The 17987-nt window shown below is 52.4% G+C and overlaps 1 protein-coding gene across 6 annotated transcripts in view; it reads left to right on the top strand.

Annotated features, from left to right (window-relative positions):
- Nucleotides 1–17987, top strand: part of LOC149328624 (neprilysin-2-like) — a 71712-nt gene that overhangs the window by 33139 nt on the left and 20586 nt on the right. For all 6 annotated transcript variants that reach the window (XR_016285404.1, XM_089558894.1, XM_089558898.1 and 3 more), the window contains one exon: nt 17242–17487. Coding sequence is in view for 5 of the 6 variants with exons in the window: in XM_089558894.1 (XP_089415020.1) it covers nt 17242–17487 (246 nt within the window). In the remaining variant the exon portion in view is untranslated. The remainder of the gene's footprint in view (nt 1–17241; nt 17488–17987) is intronic.

Consider the following 17987-nt stretch of genomic DNA (forward strand, 5'->3'; position numbering starts at 1 on the left):
GCCTGTTCGCTCATGACGGCTGCGCTTCAGGTGTTTTCTTTCTTCTCGGCGCGCACTCTTCTGTTTTCTTTTGCGCCTCCAGACTGAGCCCTTGCTGAAGGCTGGGCTCCTTCGTGTGAACTTTTTCACTTTGGTGCGGTGCTCGTGCAGCTCGCTTGCATCCGGCTGTGCTGTCTTCAGCTTGGTTCTCTTCCTGTCCATTCTCTTCCTAAATTTTCTCCAGGGCTTGTCCGGTTCGATTTCACCTTTATCGGTGGTGCCTATTTCGGTTCTCTTTCTTTTTCCATGCTTCCAAATTGTCCTTCGAGTCAAGCCCGGTTCATTGTCAATTGCGTCATCCGAGTTGTTACGCGATGAAGCCTCTGGTTCAACTCTCTTTTTCTCTTCGAGGACTGAGCTTTCATCTTCCAAGTCCTTCTCCTTTTTCTTCTTTCTGCCTACTCTTCGAGCGCAATGCTCAGAGCTCGGCTCAGGAGTCATTGGAGAATTATTCTCCTCACTGCTAAGTTTTCCTTTCCCAATTCCTTGCTTCAGTTGGTCATTTTCCGTGCAGCCGTATACAGACCTTTCCTGAGTCTGCTCCTTTCCTTCTGCTGCACCCACTCCTTCCTCATAGGCGAAAATTTCCTCGCACTTTTCATAGGCACCAATTTTCCCGCCTTTCTCATAGGCAAAGGTTTCCTCGCTGCTCAAGGGTTCTCTAGGAACGGTTTCCGCGTTTTCTGTGGGTGACCTCTCTTCAGCTATTACTCCGTTGGAGCCTTCGTTCTCTTTGACATTTGACCACTCTTCCTCATGGTCCCTACTGCAACCCTCAGGCGTGCAGGACAGTGATTTGTCGCTGGAGCTCCAACTCTTTTCCTCATCCTCAGGCGACTGCCCTATGGTGCCCTCTGACTGAAGTATCAGTTTGGCCTTCTCAGTGCTTACTACCTCTGTAGTAGCTACACAATCAATCACCTGAGGAAGCGACACTCCGGTCTGTTCTTCACTCTCGGTGGTTTCAGTTACAGGAACCGGCTGTTCCACAACCTCATTCTGACCAGTGGAGCTGGCTACAACCTTTTCCGTGGTTGTCAACAAATTAGACTCGTTAGTCTTCCACCCGGCCTCTCCGGGGTTAAGCTCCACTGGATCTCTGACGTTCCTCGAACGCCGCATTTCAGCAAGCTTCCTCTGAAGGATTGCCATCTCTCTTTCAAAAGCCCTTTCGGCTTCTTCACGTTTCCTTTGTCTCTCTTTCTCTCTCTCCTCTCGAGCTCTCTCTCTTTCCTGGTCTACCCATTCTCGCAGTTCGGCTCCGGTCATCCCCATCTGGAGACCGACCTCTATTAGCTCCTTTAGCTCCTTGAAACTCATATCTGGAGACCGAACTCAACATTCAAGGCAATGGATACCTCTAAACGGTGAACATCACTAACCGCTTCGGCGCGGCACCTCACAATATCGCTCTGCTGCTAACACTCGTTTACGATTCGTAAACTCCTTCTGACTCTTGCTCCGTTCTCTGTGCTTGCAACACCGAACGTCCTGTCGCGGACGCCAGAATATATTGTCACCCAGACTTCGCGCACTTTTACGTGGGAAGCTCCCAGACACCCTTAGAGCGTGTGGGGGTAGCAGTCTCGGACTCGAAGGAGATGCCCTCGACTCAGCGTGGCAAACTCAGCGGAGACCAGCCACCATGTGACAAGAGGTTTTTGGGCGTTCGGTGCCCAGCTTTCGCTGGTCGCAAGCCAGAGAATGGGTCGGAGCCAAAGGTTCACAAAACAAAACAAGGTTTATACAGAAATTGAGACGATACAGAGGATTACACAATCATTAGTACAAACACATACAAAGTGATTAACAGAACAATGCAATTCGTGCAAAGTTAAACTCGAGAGAGAATGCAATACAAAGGCAATATTGCACCTAAAGTGCACTAACGCAAGAGAGAGAGGTAAACAAACAAAACACAATTTGTTCACCGGGCACTGTGGCAGTCCGACGACCAGAGTTCCGCGACGATGCCGTCCCGCAGACAGGCGAACGTTGCCTCGTTGGTCCGATGCTGGCCGAGTGGTGTTTTCCCCGGGAGTCGAACGGGCGCGCTTCGATTAAGCTTAAACGGCGGTCCGGACTGACTGATAGCTGTCAGCGTCCTTCTTTTATAGGCTCGCTCTCACGTCTGTTTGTTGTATGCGCCAAAGTAGGCGCGCACATACACGCAGTATCTCCCGTGTAGTTTCCCTTCCTTTCTCTAGCCGGCCGCGCGTCCTCATTGGTTAAAGTCAGGAGTCGTTTCGCGAAGGTTCCAGTGTGTTCTAGCATGGCGCCGTCGTGGCGGCGTAGCCGACGTCCGATTGCAGAGGAGGGGGACGTGACTTAGTGCACGCAAGGCTACGCCCTTTTCCTCCGGTCAGCAGTAGAACCGACTCGCATGTTCGAGAATCTTCGGCGTGGATGACTCATTCCTTCGGCGCACGCCGTGGCGATGGAGAGAGAGGCACGCGCTCGGCGGGGGTTTCCCTCTCTCCCGTTGGGCTCGCGCCGGCGAGACGCCGTGCGCGCGGCGGTTTTTCTTTGTTTGTTTCTAAAATCCGCCGAAGTTTGTGACAGTGGGTAATGGTATCCTGTAATTCACTAACAAAAGTAGGCACGCTCTCCGATGGTGGACGGTAAACTACAAGTTGTGGGGCTACTGGCACGGTTCGGACCCTGAACTCAGGGCCAACGCCACTCCGCTAGCTCGACCACACTTGTGGCCGCGAAGAACACACCTCCGAGGAATAAGCCCGCACGCAAAACCTTTAATTGGGATCTCCCAATGTCTTTCCTCGGTCGCGCGCAGGCAGCAGCGGCAGGCAACAGGCACAGGACACAGGCACAGGAGACAGGCACAGAGCAGTTCAGGTCACCTGGGCCGCCGCTGATGTCGCGTCCGCTCTCTCTCAAGGCTCGCTGTCAACTCTCCATCAGACTGTGTCCCGTGGGCGCGGCCCGCGCGGCCGCCGAAACCGAGAGGGGTGGGTAAGGAGGGCTGCCCACGTGACGACGCGTAGTCGCGGGCGCCTCCCCTCCGCTCCCTCCACCGCTGCGCCTAGTCGGGGGCCATGTCGGGGGCCGCCAGAGGAAGAGCCGCGGTAGGCCACGAGAGAGAGAAGGGTGCATCCGGCGGGCGAGGGGCAACGTGGATCCCCACACCCTCCCTCTCTCAATAGTGACCTCCACCCGCTGAAGCGAGCTCGGCGGATCAGCAGGTCCATGCCGCCTTTCCGGAGACTGGGCCCCGGGATGGTAGCTCTGCGCCTGGGGCGCGGGCCAGACCAGGATGGCGCCCGCGAAAGCCGGCCTGCTCCGCATTCAGGCCGCCCATCGTCAGCTCGCCCCGCGCTGTTCCGGAACCGCCGCCGAGGCCCCGTGCGATGGTGTGGGGGCGAAGTTCGGCGGCTCGACCCCGGCCGCGCGCCGCTCTCCGTGCCGTCGCTGAAGCCAGGGCCGTAAATCAGGGCAGCCGGAGGGGGCTCAGCTCCTCCGAGCGGGCGTCTTGCAGTGTTCCGGGCACAGGAACTACACCGGCTTGTGTATCCACACAGGCAGGGTGGGCACGAGACCTCTCGCACCAGGCTTTGCCGTGGTCGGCATGGGTCACATTCGGCGATCTCGCCCAGTTCGGATATTGTGACGTCGGGGGCAAGGATCTCCTTGCATGAGGTCCACCGTGCGCGATCTCGCGCGTCTGGCGTTCCTTCGCCGTTTGCTCGATCTCGAGCTGTTTTGGCAACCGACGCCGCCGTGTGCGTGATCTCACGCTTTCGGCATTCTACCGTTGCCCCAGCGAGCTCGCTGGCTTCGGGTATTATAGCGATGCCTGTAGAGATCTCTCTGGGCTTCGCTCGCCTCTGCACAATCCTGCGCGGGTGGCGTTTCTGCTTCCACAGCAACCTCCCTCTGGAAGTACTGTTTCAGCTCTCCCACGTGAATGGGTCCGCTGATTCGGCCCGATCTCGGGTCTTTCAGCCGGTAGTTGAGCCGCGAAAGCTTCTCAGCGATCAGGAAGGGTCCCACCCATTTGGGCGCTAGACTGGCCGCGAAACCTGCGGTTGCATCGCTGAGTGCGTGATTGCGCTTGAGAACGAGGTCTCCCATCTGAAAGTCCACGTCTCTGCGTGCGCGATCATAAGTGGCCTTTTGACTTGCCCTGGCCTTCGCGCGGCTGCGGTTCGCCTCCTTAATGGCATTTGCCAAACGCTCGCGCAATCGCCTTGCGTAGTCGTCAACATCTGCCGTGACTTCGCGGACACTCTCCGACCCTTCCATGAGAATTGTGTCCATAGGCGAGTTCAGCTCTCTGCCAAACATGAGAAAAGCCGGCGTGAAGCCGGTCGAGCGATTGGTGCTCGTGCGCAGAGCGAAGGAGATGGCGTCCAAGTGCTCGTCCCAATCATTGTGCGATCTCGCATATGCGCCCAGGAGCGGCTTGATATCTCGATTTCGGCGCTCGCTCACATTGGACTGGGGATGGTAGCACGTGGTTTTCTGCTGCCGGACACCCATTGTGCACACGTATCACGGAAAACTTTCGATGTGAAATACGTGGCATTGTCAGTGATCAGCCTCTTTGGGAAGCCGTAGCGGCAAAACACTTCACACAGCTTTGCCAGGATCTCCCAGGCAGTCGCTTTTCGCAGCGGGTACAATTCAGCGATCCCACTGAAGTGACACGTGACTACCAGCACGTATTTGTACCCTCGTTTGCTGCGCGGCAGCGGCCCCATCAAATCGCACGCCAGGATCTCCCAGGGCTTGGTGCTTAGGATGGGTTGGAGCAAGCCAGGTGGCTTTCCACCTCTAGGCTTTCTCTCTTGGCAGACGTGGCATGTTCGTACATATCTACATACGTCAGCCTTCATTCCCGGCCAGGTAGCAAACCGACAAAGCTTCTGCCATGTCTTTGGAGCGCTCCCGTGACCGTCTGCGTCGTGATAGTGCCGCATAGCGGCGCGCCGCAGTTTGCGCGGAATAACGGCTTTGAAACTCTCATCCGAGGCCTCTTTGCCTGGCACGTATTTTAGCAACGCTCCATCACGGTCCAGCAGGAAGTTCTCCAACTCACTCGCCGCAATACCAGCGACACTAGAGTTAGCGCCAACCACACTACCAGTGGCTTCACAGCGCAATTTGGCCTGACTCGTCAGAGTGTCTGTCTCTTCACTAAGACTATTGATCAACTCCTGACAGAATGAGTCTTCCTGCTGAGCCTTGACAAGCTCTTCTCTGCTTAACGCAACCTCGAGAGGGATCCCCGCTCCAACGAGGTGCACGTGCTCTCGGGGCTTCGAAAACGGGGCACTCCCCGCAACGAGCTCCTTCCGCAGAGGGGGAGACAGCTGCCACTCTGCCTCCTCCTCGTCCTGGCCGGCCGGTTGGGTGTCAGTGACCGGCGCCCGTGACAGCGCATCGGCGACTACATTTGCAGTGCCTTTGCGGTAACGCACTTCGAACTCGAAGCGTTGCATTGTCAGGGCCCATCGCGCAAGCCTCCCGCTGGGCTCACGCAGGCGTTTCAGCCAGGTTAAGGCCATATGGTCGGTCTCGACCGTGAACTTTGTTCCCTCTACGTACATCTCGAACCTTCGAAGTGCGTAGATGATGGCCAGGCATTCCTTTTCTGTCACTGAGTAATTGCGTTCTGCCGGCGTCAGGGCGCGGCTCGCAAATGCCACAGGTAGGAGTTGATGCCCCTCCATCTGAAGGAGTACTGCTCCCACCCCGATATCACAGGCATCTGTCTGGATAACAAATGGGCGGTTCAGGTCGGGCAGCTTCAAAGCCGCCGTCTCAGCGATAGCGTGCGAGAGCTGATGAAAGCTCTTTTCCTGCTCGTCTCCCCATATCCACGGAGAAGACTTTCTCAGCAATCTTGCCAAGGGCGCTTGCAGTCGCACACAGTTAGGAATGAAATGGCGATAGTATCCCACCATGCCAAGGTAACGGCGAACACCGCTCACATCTTTAGGCGCAGGAAACTCCAGGATCGCCCGAAGCTTCTCTGGATCAGGAGACACCTGTCCCCGTTTTACTCGATATCCAAGCAAGCTCACCTAAGCCTGGCAGATTTGCACCTTTGCGGGATTGAGCGTGATGCCAGCCGCCCTGAGATTTCCCAGGACATCTCTCAGGTGATCGAGGTGCTCCTCGAAAGTTTGAGAGTAGACGATCACATCGTCCAGGTATGCGAGAGCGTGATGCCATCTGGCGTCTCCGAGTACACGGTCCATCAGCCTTTGGAATGTGCTCGGAGCTCCGGACAAACCGAAAGGCATTCTCGTGAAGTGAAACAGACCTCTGTGACACGTGAAGGCCGTTTTGCACTCATCGCCCGGTCGCATTTCGACCTGCAGGTACCCCTTGCTTGCGTCAAGAATCGAGAAGAACTTAGCGCCACCGAGATTTGAGACGATCTCGTCTATTCTCGGGAAGGGGTACGCATCTTTCTTTGTGACCGCATTCAGCCGCCGATAGTCAACGCACAAGCGCCACGTGCGATCTTTCTTCGGCACAAGAACCACTGGGAACCCCCAGGGACTGGAAGAGCGGCATATGAGACCAGCATCGAGCAACTCCTGGAGCGCCTCGTCGATAGCTTGCCGTCTGGCAGCACTGACGGGCCTTGGGTTACATTTCCAGGGCAGCGCGTCACTCGTATCTATGCGGTGCTGCACCAAACTAGTGCATCCCGGCTGGTCTGTGAATATCTCGTCAAAATCATCCAACAACGACAAGAGGCGGTCACGTTCGAGCTGTGTCAGCGCACCGGCATCTGCCAGTAAGTTGTGCATTTTCGCCCCCGATCTCGGAGGAAAACCGTGCTGACAGGCCGCCGCTGCCGATCTCGGCATTGGGCGGGGAAACCCGCTGTCTCTTAGCTCGCCGACATCTGTCGGTACAGCCTGCTTTCCCTTCTCCGACCTCGGAGAGGGCGCATTGAAGCGGGCCGCTGCTGCCGATCCCGGCATTTGGCGGTGCGGGCTTTGCTCGTGGGAGGTATTTCGCTCCTCCGCGGGCGTGTCGGCCGTGCGTTCTGACAACGATCTCGTTGCAGTCGGCGGGTCGACAAAGGGCCTCAGTGGGGCGCACGGGTTCTCCCGATATCCGCCACGGGCGATGTCTACAACCAGTCCAGTTTTCGCCAAGAACTCTCGGCCTAGAATAACTGGCACTGTGAGACCAGGCAGGTGAACGAAACGCATTCTGCGCACACGCTGATCCCAGCGAACTGCGAGGCGAACGTCACCACAGGACCGCACCTCTCCGCTAGCTAGCTGGAGTGGCGTCCTTCGCTGTCGCAACCGAACGGATCTCCGCCGGAGCTCGGAAACGACCTCGTCTCCTATTAGCGAGATGCTTGCCCCCGTGTCCAGCAACGCCTTAAAGGTTCTCCCCGCAACTGCGAGGTCCATGAAAGGAGCAGGCGTGTTAGTTGGTTCTCCAACTTTGAATGCGGACGTGACGGGGATGGGCTCCCGAGCGTTGGTAGCCTCCGCCGGTGCTGCTACCGGCGGCCTGCCTCGTTTCCCGATCTCGAGGGGCAGTTTCTGGCTATGTGACCATTCTGGCCACAATTAAAGCAGCGCACAGATCTCCATGCTTCTCGCTGCGACGCTCGGGGGGTCTCAGTGGCACCTCGGCCATCCAGCCGTACACGGATCTCCGTGGGTGCTTTCTGAGCAGGTGTGGGCTTTTGTGGCGGTACCCCGCAGATCTCCGGGGGTTGTGTATCAGCACTCCGCAGCCCGTACCTGTAGGGATACAGAGCACGATCCGACATTGCGAACGGCATCCGCTCGTTCGTGAACGCACCTGCCATGGGAGTGATCTCACGCCTTATCGCTGCAACGCCGCTCCAGGCACACCTTGGCTCGAGGCACTCCTCAGCCGGCGGTGGGGGCCGGTATTTACGGGCCGCTGAAATTTGAGCCTGGACTCGGCGCGCTTCAACGGCAAGCTCGTTCAAATCGCTGCATCTGCAGCCCCTCAAGTAGAGGGAAAATGTCGGATGGCTCTGCCGGATGACACGTTCCACTCGCTCCGACTCGGAGCTCCTTTGTCTGCATATTCATACAGCTCTTGCATCGCTCGTACGAACTCGACAAGCGATTCATCCGGGGCCTGTGTCCGCAGTTCAAGCTCTCGTCGCATACGCAGCTTGTAATCGTATGGAAGGAACTCCTCCCTGAACAAGCGTCGAAAATCAGCCATGTTGCCTGCTGTGTGGCCAACCAACTGGTACCACCGGGCGGCTTGATCAACGAGTGCGACGGGGAGAACTCGTCTCAGAATCTCGCTCTCGCTCAGGTCACTCGCTAGCTCGTACCGGCGTAGGGCCAGCAGAAAGTCATTCGCACTTTGCTTGTCGCTGTAGCCACTGTAATTCGGTATCGGCACTCCGATCCGAGGGCCGGGCGAGCGCGCTAATTGCAACATCTGCTGCAAAGCGTTTGCGAGGACGTTTGCGATGTTCTCTCCTTCCGCCGGACACACTGCGCGCTCTTCAGCCACCTGGCTGGGTGCGCGTCCCACATTTGCGGGCGTAATTAGAGCGGGGCCAACTGGCCAGCTTTTGTCTGAGGCGGGAAAAGGGTTGCCTTCGCCAACTGGCGGTGGCTTGTAGTGGTGCTCGGGACCTCCCGGAGCAAGGTGCGCTGCGTCACCCTCTGCCATCTGGCGGGGAGCGCTGCCCGCATCTGCGGGCGTCGACGCAGTTAGACCACCTGGTCTGAATGCGTGCGCAGGAGTTGAAAGGAGCGAGTAGCCGACGCCAACTGGCAATGGCTCAACGAGCAGTCCAGGATCTCCTGGTTGGAAACTCGGTTTGCGAACCGCATCTGCGGACGCGCCTGAGACGTAGCGGAGCGTTTGGAAGCCACTGACACATGACATTGGCTTTCTTTGCTGGCCGGGATCTCCCGGCGCGTAACCAGCTGCGCGACCCGCATCTGTGGGAGCGCAGCGGAGCGTTTGGAAGCCACTGACACATGACTTTGGCTTTCCTTGCTGGCCGGGATCTCCCGGCGCGTAACCAGTTGCGCGACCCGCATCTGCGGGAGCGCCTGGGGACACGTTCAGCAGAACGGAACTCCTGTAGCCACAGCCATCTGGCTACTCCAGCTCGGAGTATTCACCAGGAACTCCTGGCGCAATATTTCGGACGCCAGCCGCGCCTGCGGCTTCATGCATAGCGCCCGACGGACCTTGCGCTACCGCATCCGCGGTCGGTTTAGATGTGGCCACGGAAACGATGCTCGAGATCTCCCGTGCATCGCCGCATACATCAGCCAACATCATTAGGTCCGGCAGCCCGTAGCGCGGGCTGGTCATGCTGTTCTTCGTGAGCTAGCACCCCACCTGGAACTCCAGAGGGGCCCCACGTTGGTGCGCCAAAATGTGGGGTTACTGGCACGGTTCGGACCCTGAACTCAGGGCCAACGCCACTCCGCTAGCTCGACCACACCTGTGGCCGCGAAGAACACACCTCCGAGGAATAAGCCCGCACGCAAAACCTTTAATTGGGATCTCCCAATGTCTTTCCTCGGTCGCGCGCAGGCAGCAGCGGCAGGCAACAGGCACAGGACACGGGCACAGGAGACAGGCACAGAGCAGTTCAGGTCACCTGGGCCGCCGCTGATGTCGCGTCCGCTCTCTCTCAAGGCTCGCTGTCAACTCTCCATCAGACTGTGTCCCGTGGGCGCGGCCCGTGCGGCCGCCGAAACCGAGAGGGGTGGGTAAGGAGGGCTGCCCACGTGACGACGCGTAGTCGCGGGCGCCTCCCCTCCGCTCCCTCCACCGCTGCGCCTAGTCGGGGGCCATGTCGGGGGCCGCCAGAGGAAGAGCCGCGGTAGGCCACGAGAGAGAGAAGGGTGCACCCGGCGGGCGAGGGGCAACGTGGATCCCCACAAAGTGAATGGGCTGATATGCTGCTACGCATCCCATCGAATGCCAAAATTTTCGCAGCAGTAAAATTAACGTTGACCGCAGAAGCAGACAGAGATTTGCTAAAGTAAGCGCCTATGCCACCACCTTTGCCAGTTTTATGCGTAAAAAATATTGCGAAAAGCCAGGAAAGTGGAAATAACTTGTGCAGTCGTCGGTAACATTTATTTGGGTAAATGAAAATACATCAACAGTATCAAGGAGTTGAAGAGCGATTATTCTAAACTGGTCCCAGTATTTCCTAATACTGCGAATGTTAATGTGTACAATGGTAATTGAACCACTGGGTGCAGGTTAAAATGTGTCAGCAAAGGTATTAAAATCTCGAAATGACGCCATTTGAACTGTAGCGCTTATCTCATATTATCAATATCAGATAGTGACAAGATTTTCAAGACTGAAGCACCCTCCGTCTTCCTGGCAAATATCCAGCCGTTTCACACCCAGACGAATTTGGAGGACTTTTCTTTAGCCTTCACCCCGGCTCTCCAAAACAATTCACTGCTAACACGTGTCAGGTTCTCATTGCAAAAAATATCCTTGACTTTATCGGCACTTCTCAGGTCTTTGAACTTGTTCCTCGTTTGCAACCATTTTTCACGTACAAGTCGAGAGGAAAACTGAACTAGCACCACTGGAGTTTTCTTTTCCCGCGACGGGAGACGACGAATGGCTGTTATTTGATTCGCAGAATGGTCAGTAATTTTTAACTTCTCAGCCAAATCTGCAACTCTGGAGAGCAGGTTCTCGTCCGTCACAACAGGTAAACCACTAATTTTCATATTGCATGATCGACTGTAGTGTTCGAGGGTATTCAAGTCAGTCTACATGCATTTGGTCTGCGCAGCTTGTTCGCTTACAGTTGCTTTCAAGCATGCATCTTTTCATCATGTTCTTTTGTTTGTCGTGAGTTTTCATTACATATTTCGAGCAGCTTCTGGTACACAGCTGACATGAATTCGACAGAGGTCTGCAACTCTGTGCTTTAGTCTGAAGACCCTGAATGGTTAGCGTAAGCGTTTCCACTTGCGCAGGTAGCAAAAGAAGGGTGTCAGTGCTTGTTTTATGATCTAGCAGGCACGAGAGTTCCGCCTCGAGAGCAGATAGTTTCTCAACTATTTCTGATGATTCAGTCTGCTATCGCCCCTCGCTGGCCGATGGCAAACGTGAGTCGCCACGGCATGCCAGACAACGCCACTTTTCTCGCTTTGCGACACCCATGGATACAAACGTGGTTTCAGCAATGCCAGAGCAAGCTTGACCAAGATGAAATGACAAGCAATAATGAGAGCAAGCGGTGCGCTTATCATCATTTGAAAAGACATTGTCACAAGAACCACAGTTCACCGTAGACATGACTGAGATGAAAAGCAGAAACAAAACACAACTACTATACAAAAATAGGTAAATAACGAAACAAAAAATGTGTAGTCGGCGGGGGAAAGCATAAAAAGAATATTTAAGATTCACATCAGGCTCACCTGCCGAAGAACACGTATAAAGTCAGTTCACGGCGAAGAATTTCCGGCGACTGCAAACGGAGGTTGGTGGTTGCCGGCTTTATAGGTGTCCTCGCAGGAGCAGCGCCATCCTTGACCATTTCTTGTCTCGAGCGTTGAGCCAAGGGCAGCTGCACCCAAAACGTCGAATTGCGAAATCTGACGCCGTCGCCATATCCTCCATCTTCCCAGTCACAACCCTCCGCTTGGGGATGCTTTCTCTTTTTCCGTACCCTCATCCTTCCACGGCAACCATCCTCCAAGTTGTTCCCGAGCCAACCACCCTGTGGCTACGCACTGCTGCTGGTGCTGCTATTACTACTACATGTAATACTACTGCTGCTGCTACTACTACTACTACAACTAGCAGACTAGCAATAATATTACGACTGCTACTGCTTCAACTACTACTACAACTGCTTCAGTTGTTACCACAACAACACTTATACTGCAACTACTACCATTAGTACTACCAGTAGTTTCTACTATTGCTACTAATACTGCTACAGTCCCCGCTTGGTTGTGAATTCTTCGCACACGCCGGACACTCCTTACGCGGTAATCACCGTCTGATCGCGAAAGCTGACGCTGTCAATATATCCTCCATCTTCCTAGTCACAATCCTTCACTTGGGGCTGCTTTCTTTCCATACCCTCATCCTTCCATGGTAACCACCCTTCAAGAGGTTCCCGTTCCAAACACCTTCTGGTTACCCACTGCTGATGTATCCCTACTACAACTACTAATGCTACTACTACGACGACCACGACTACAACTACTGCTACAGCAACTGCTACCAGTTCCACAACTACTGCTGTCTAATACTATACTGCTGTTACTCCTAGTATTCCTACTCCTACTACTGCTACCACTGCTAGTAGTTCTACTACTACTACAAGAATCACCCTGTCGTTGTGAATTCCTCGCACTCGCCGTACCCTCAATCTTCCATGTCAACCACCCAATGGTTGTGGTTTCCTCCGCTGTCGCCATATGATCCTCTGACCATGAGAACAAACCTCGGAATGGTTGCCGTACCAACCAAACTCCAGTTGCGCACTACTGCTATTACTGCTACTATTGCTACTACTACTACTACTACTACTACTACTACTACTACTACTACTACTACTACTACTACTACTACTACTACTACTACTACTACTACTACTACTACTACTACTATTACTACTACTACTACTACTACTACTACTACTACTACTACTGTTGCTGCTACTACTATTACTACTACTACTACTACTGATACTACCGCTCCTACTAGAAAACAACAACAGAAACAACAACTACTACTACCGCTCCTACTAGAAACAACTACTACTACTATCAATACTACTATAGCTACTACTACTACTACTACTATTGCTAATACTAGCGCTCCTAGTGAGAAAACTACTACTACAACTATTACTACTGCTACCGCTCCTAGTAAAAAGCAACTACTACTACTACTACCGCTCCTACTACATCCACTACTTCTACTGATACTACTACTACTACTGCTACTACTGCTACTACTGCTGCTACTACTACAACTACTACTACTACTACTACTACTACCTCGCCACGGTGGCTCAGTGGTTACGGCGCTCGGCAGCTGACCCGATAGACGCGGGTTCTATCCCGGCCGCGGTGGCCCAATTTCTATGGAAGCGATATTCTAGAGGCCCGTGTGCAGTGTGGTGTCAATTTTGACATCAGCACTGTGATTCGAAATTTTCGAAGCCCTTCACTACGGTGTCCGTCTTAGCCTGAGTCGCTTTTGGAGGTCAAACCCCAGTAAACCAACCAACAAGCTAGTACTATTACTGATAAGTCACCCTACAGTTAATTCCTCGCATTCGCCATACACTCATCGTTTCATTGTAATCACACTGAGATTGCGAATTTTGGCGCTCTCGCCATACATTCCATCTTTTTAGTGAAAACCCACCGGTTATGCATGCTTCCTCTCTTGCCATATCCTCATCCCTTCATGGTAACATCCTCCAAATGTTCCCCGTGCCAACCCCTCTGTGGTTACGCACTGCTGCTGCTGCTGCTACTACTACTACTACCTCTACTACCACTACTACTACTACTACTACTACTACTACTACTACTACTACTACTACTACTACTACTACTACTACCGCTACTACTACTACTAAAAGAACAATAACTACTACTACTTCTACTACTACTGCTACTACTACTTATACTGCTGCAGTGCTACTACAACTTGCTACTATAATGCTACTACTACTAGCATAGCTACTGTTACTGCTGCTAGGAGTGCTAGCGCTGCTACTACTACTACTATTACTACTATGACTAGTACTACTACTACTACCACTAGTGCCGCCGCGGTGGCTCAGTGGTTATGGTGCTTGGCTGCTGGCTCGAAAGACGCGGGTTCGATCCCTGCCGCGGCGGTCGAATTTTGATGTAGGCGAAATTCTAGAGGCCTGTGTACTGTGCGATTTCAGTGCACGTTAAAGAACCCCAGGTGGTCGAAATCTCCGGAGCCCTTCTCTACGGCGTCTCTCATAGCCTGGGTCGCTTTGGGACGTTAAACCCCACAAAACCAACCAAACCAGCCAACTACCACTAGTACTGCTGCTACTAGTTATACTGTTACTACTGATGCTGTTGCTACTACCGACTACTAATAGACCATGACTACACAAGAAGCGAGCGCGTCTTCATAGGTATCATTGAACGTTTACTAATAAAAAAGCTTTATAAGTGGCACTCTAACGCATTAGCTGATTCCGATTTTACGGCGCATAAGAACAGCTTGAGTCAATTTAGTAATAAACGAATGCATTCATAGACTACAGCTTGTGTTCTGGAATGCTGCGAAGTTAATGGATTGCCACTGCCGCGCAATCGTCTTGTATAGTCATAGTTTCTTAGTATTAGTTTTGGTTTGTAGTTTTGGTTTCTATGGGGTTTAACGTCCCAAAACGACTAAGGCTATGAGAGACGCCGTAGTGGAGGGCTCCGGAAATTTCGACCACCTGGGGTTCTTTAACGTGCACTGACATCGCACAGTACACGGACCTCTAGAATTTCTGCTCCAAAGAAATTCTAGCCGCCGCGGCCGGGATCGAACTCGCGTCTTTTGGGTCAGCAGCCGAGCACCATAACCACTGAGCCACCGCGGCGGCTTTTATTAGTATTAGTGTATTGATATTAATATGCATATTCATGAATCTATAGTACCCAAACAATGCAGCTGGTGCGTTACAGCCACGGCAGCCAGCACTAAGTCATGGCGCCTGCTAGTTCAGATGGAATTAATTATGCGCATTTGTGCATGGCCATGTCGCCGCCACCAAAGGTTTGGACTGCAGTCGTTTGTAGATCCGATGAGAGATGGTTTGAGATTTAGAAACAGCCCGGGTATGGTGATTTTTATCTGCTTTTTGGCAACGCTCTACAACGACAAACTCCTTCACTTGCATTTCAGTTCGCTTTTTGAAATTTAGTATGCTTCAGTATACGCAGTATGGTTCAGTATGCTCAGAATGCCTCACTATACGCTGATGACATTGCTTTGCTTAGTCACTGAGGAGATTTACTGTAAAGCCCGATCAATAAGTTAAGAGAGGCAGAGCAGAAATGTGGGGCTAAAAATAAACATACAGAGAACCAAAGTAACGTTCAACAATCTATCAAGGAAACAGCAGTTCACAATTGGTAGCCAGGTGCCGGAAGTGGCAAATACGTCTACTTAGGGCAGGTAGTGACCGCTGATGCGGATCGTGAGAGAGAAATAACTTGAAGATTAAGAATGGGGTGCAGCATATGGCAGGTTCTCTCAGATCATGAAAGGCAGTTTACAATATCTGTCACGCGAAAGGTGTACAACAGCTCTATTTTACCGGTGCTGACCTACGGGACAGGAACGTGGAGGCTAACGAAAAGTGTTCAGCTTAAGTTAGGGACAACGCATCGAGCTATGGAAAGAAAAAAATGATAAGTGTAACGTTAAAAGACCGAAAGCGGGCCGAGTGGGTGAACGAATAAACGCAGGTTAGTGACATCCTAGTCGAAATCAAAAGGAAGAAATGGGCTTGGGCAGGGCACGTAATGCGACGGCAGGATGACCGCTAGTCCTTAAGGGTAACGGAGTGGATTCGAAGAGAAGGCAAGCGTAGCATAGGGTGGCAGGAATTTAGGAGGGCGGATGAGATTAAGAAGATCGCGGGCATACGGTGGTCGCAGCTGGCAAAGGACAGGGTTAATTGAAGAGACATGGGAGAGGCCTTTGCCCTGCAGTGGGCGTAGTCAGACTGATGATGATAATCAGTACATGCAGTCTGGGAGATTGAAAATCAGGGCGAGACTAATAATGTTGGAAGTGCATCAACGACCAACAAGCCATTACGTGCTGAGAGGTAAAAGACATTTCGACCCCGTGGTTAGTGGTTGATGCATTTATACCCTAAGGGTAATTAGCTGTAAAGCAGAAAAAGTAATAAAATATGGAAAGGAAAACTTAGCTGGACACTCAAGCTCCGCCTTAATGGACGACTCGACAGCGTTAGCGGGATCCCCTCAGTATCCTGAGTCCTTCTTTCCATATCATTTCGCAGACAAGGACACTGTTGTTTCCCCCACCATTCCATAACACTCTACTTACCCTTTAAGGGGCCCTGGAAGGGGCTCTAATAAAGTTACCGTATGCCTGTGATTTTAAAGGACACCGTTTCACGAATATCTTCTGGCAAGAATCTTTTTTATGCGCTTTATAGAAGCTAAGTTACCTGTGGGCCAAATTTTAATTTCAGCGTCTGCGCGCCTTTCCCTCTCCTCCCGTCACTTTTTGCACGCTGAAAGGTCGGCGCTCCACCGCCGATCACAACCCCCTTCCGGAAGCTCCGCCTACCCGTAGCTCCCCCCCCCCCCCCCCGTAGCTCCGCCCCGCCGGCGTATCCCCACCCGCCGGAGCTACGCCGCTCCGACGTTTGAAATAATTTAATCCATGACCATCTTTGACCAGGTGTACGGAGGACCGGTGTGACAGGAGGAGGGTGCGAGCGTGAAAAAGTCGCCCGAAAGGCCTCACCAACTTTAGCTCTTGATTGTAGGTTGTCTGCTGTGTGTAGAAGTGTATTATTTGAGTCAGGTGTTCACAGCAACGCAAATCAGCGATTGAGTTGATGTGCTCTCCTCGGAAGGTGTTTCAGAGCCCCTTTAACAGTGCGTTGAGATAGCGTTAGGGATCCCTCACACGCAAGTACTCCTTCTTCGTCGTATAGCTTCTCCCTAAATGCCCATATATGCGGAAGTGGTCATTCCATACTTGGTATTAATAGATCCCTGGGAGTCCTCGTACCACTCCTGGCACAGTAGGGCAGCGGTTAAGCGATGCGCCACTGCCATGGCAGGCGGCTGCTCTTAGCAAAGCCTCCTGTGAGGCTTGTGAGACCCAGGTTGCTCTTCCCGAAGACCTTTTCCTGGCCACTCATTAATTTTACTTTGACCTGCCATGGTGGGTAGCTTGCTAAAAATCCGGTAGGCAGGGTGTTATGATGTAAAAAAGCTCACGTGACTTAGAAGCTGCTTTTCTTGATACAACGACGCCGGGGGTTGCTACTCAAAGGGACAGCTACCGCTATCGCATTCACAAAGGGCTGTACGTTTGAGAGCGCTGACGTGCAACAATATCATTACAAATAAACAAACGAGTAGCAGCAGTCGTAGTACAGCACAACCTTCCTCTGCTGACTGCCAACCATGACTATGTGCTTTCTTGCAGATAACAAAGCCTACGTATTTCTTCGTCTCCAATGACACGCCCTCTCAACACAGCGTCCTCGTTGACGCACAGAAGCTAAGGAACACGTCTGAACTGAGAGCATTTCGTAAAGAATTTAGTGATCCTGGCCTTGTGAGGTACAAGAAGTTCATTGCGCGAGCTATTGCCCTACTAAATTCCAGCATCACCGAGAAGTCTATGCTGTTGGCCGATGACATTATAGCATTTGAAAAGAAGCTTGCTCAGGTAAGAACCTCATTGTACGCGCTACGAAACTCCTAGCAACAAAGCTATATGGCCTTTCTGATTTTGGTAAAACTGCTGCACATGTGAAGAAAGTTAGTCTCGAGGGATTTTACTTGTTGAGGCGACTGTTTACGGGGTTATACAAATCAGGTTATACGTTACCGATCAATTTCTTCGCCATGGGAATCACCGAGTTCCCTATATATATATATATATATATATATATATATATATATATATATATATATATATATAAAGCATGTTTGTGTACAAGAGAGTATGAAAAATGAGGTATTATGACTTATTATTATAACTATACATAAAGCATATAAAAGGATGTATTATAATAAAAGCTGAAATGGGGCCTGCGAAGACTGTGGAGATTAACAGCGACCATGTACCGTCTTTGCCAGATCTAGCTACGCATTGGGATTTGTTTCTCAGACATACAGTCGAACCCTTCATCACCCCTAGTGAAAGGTCGGAAAAGATGGGGTGAG

This window comes from Amblyomma mixtum, chromosome 9 (assembly GCF_055824585.1).
Source record: "Amblyomma mixtum isolate Tamu chromosome 9, ASM5582458v1, whole genome shotgun sequence".
NCBI lineage: Eukaryota > Metazoa > Arthropoda > Arachnida > Ixodida > Ixodidae > Amblyomma > Amblyomma mixtum.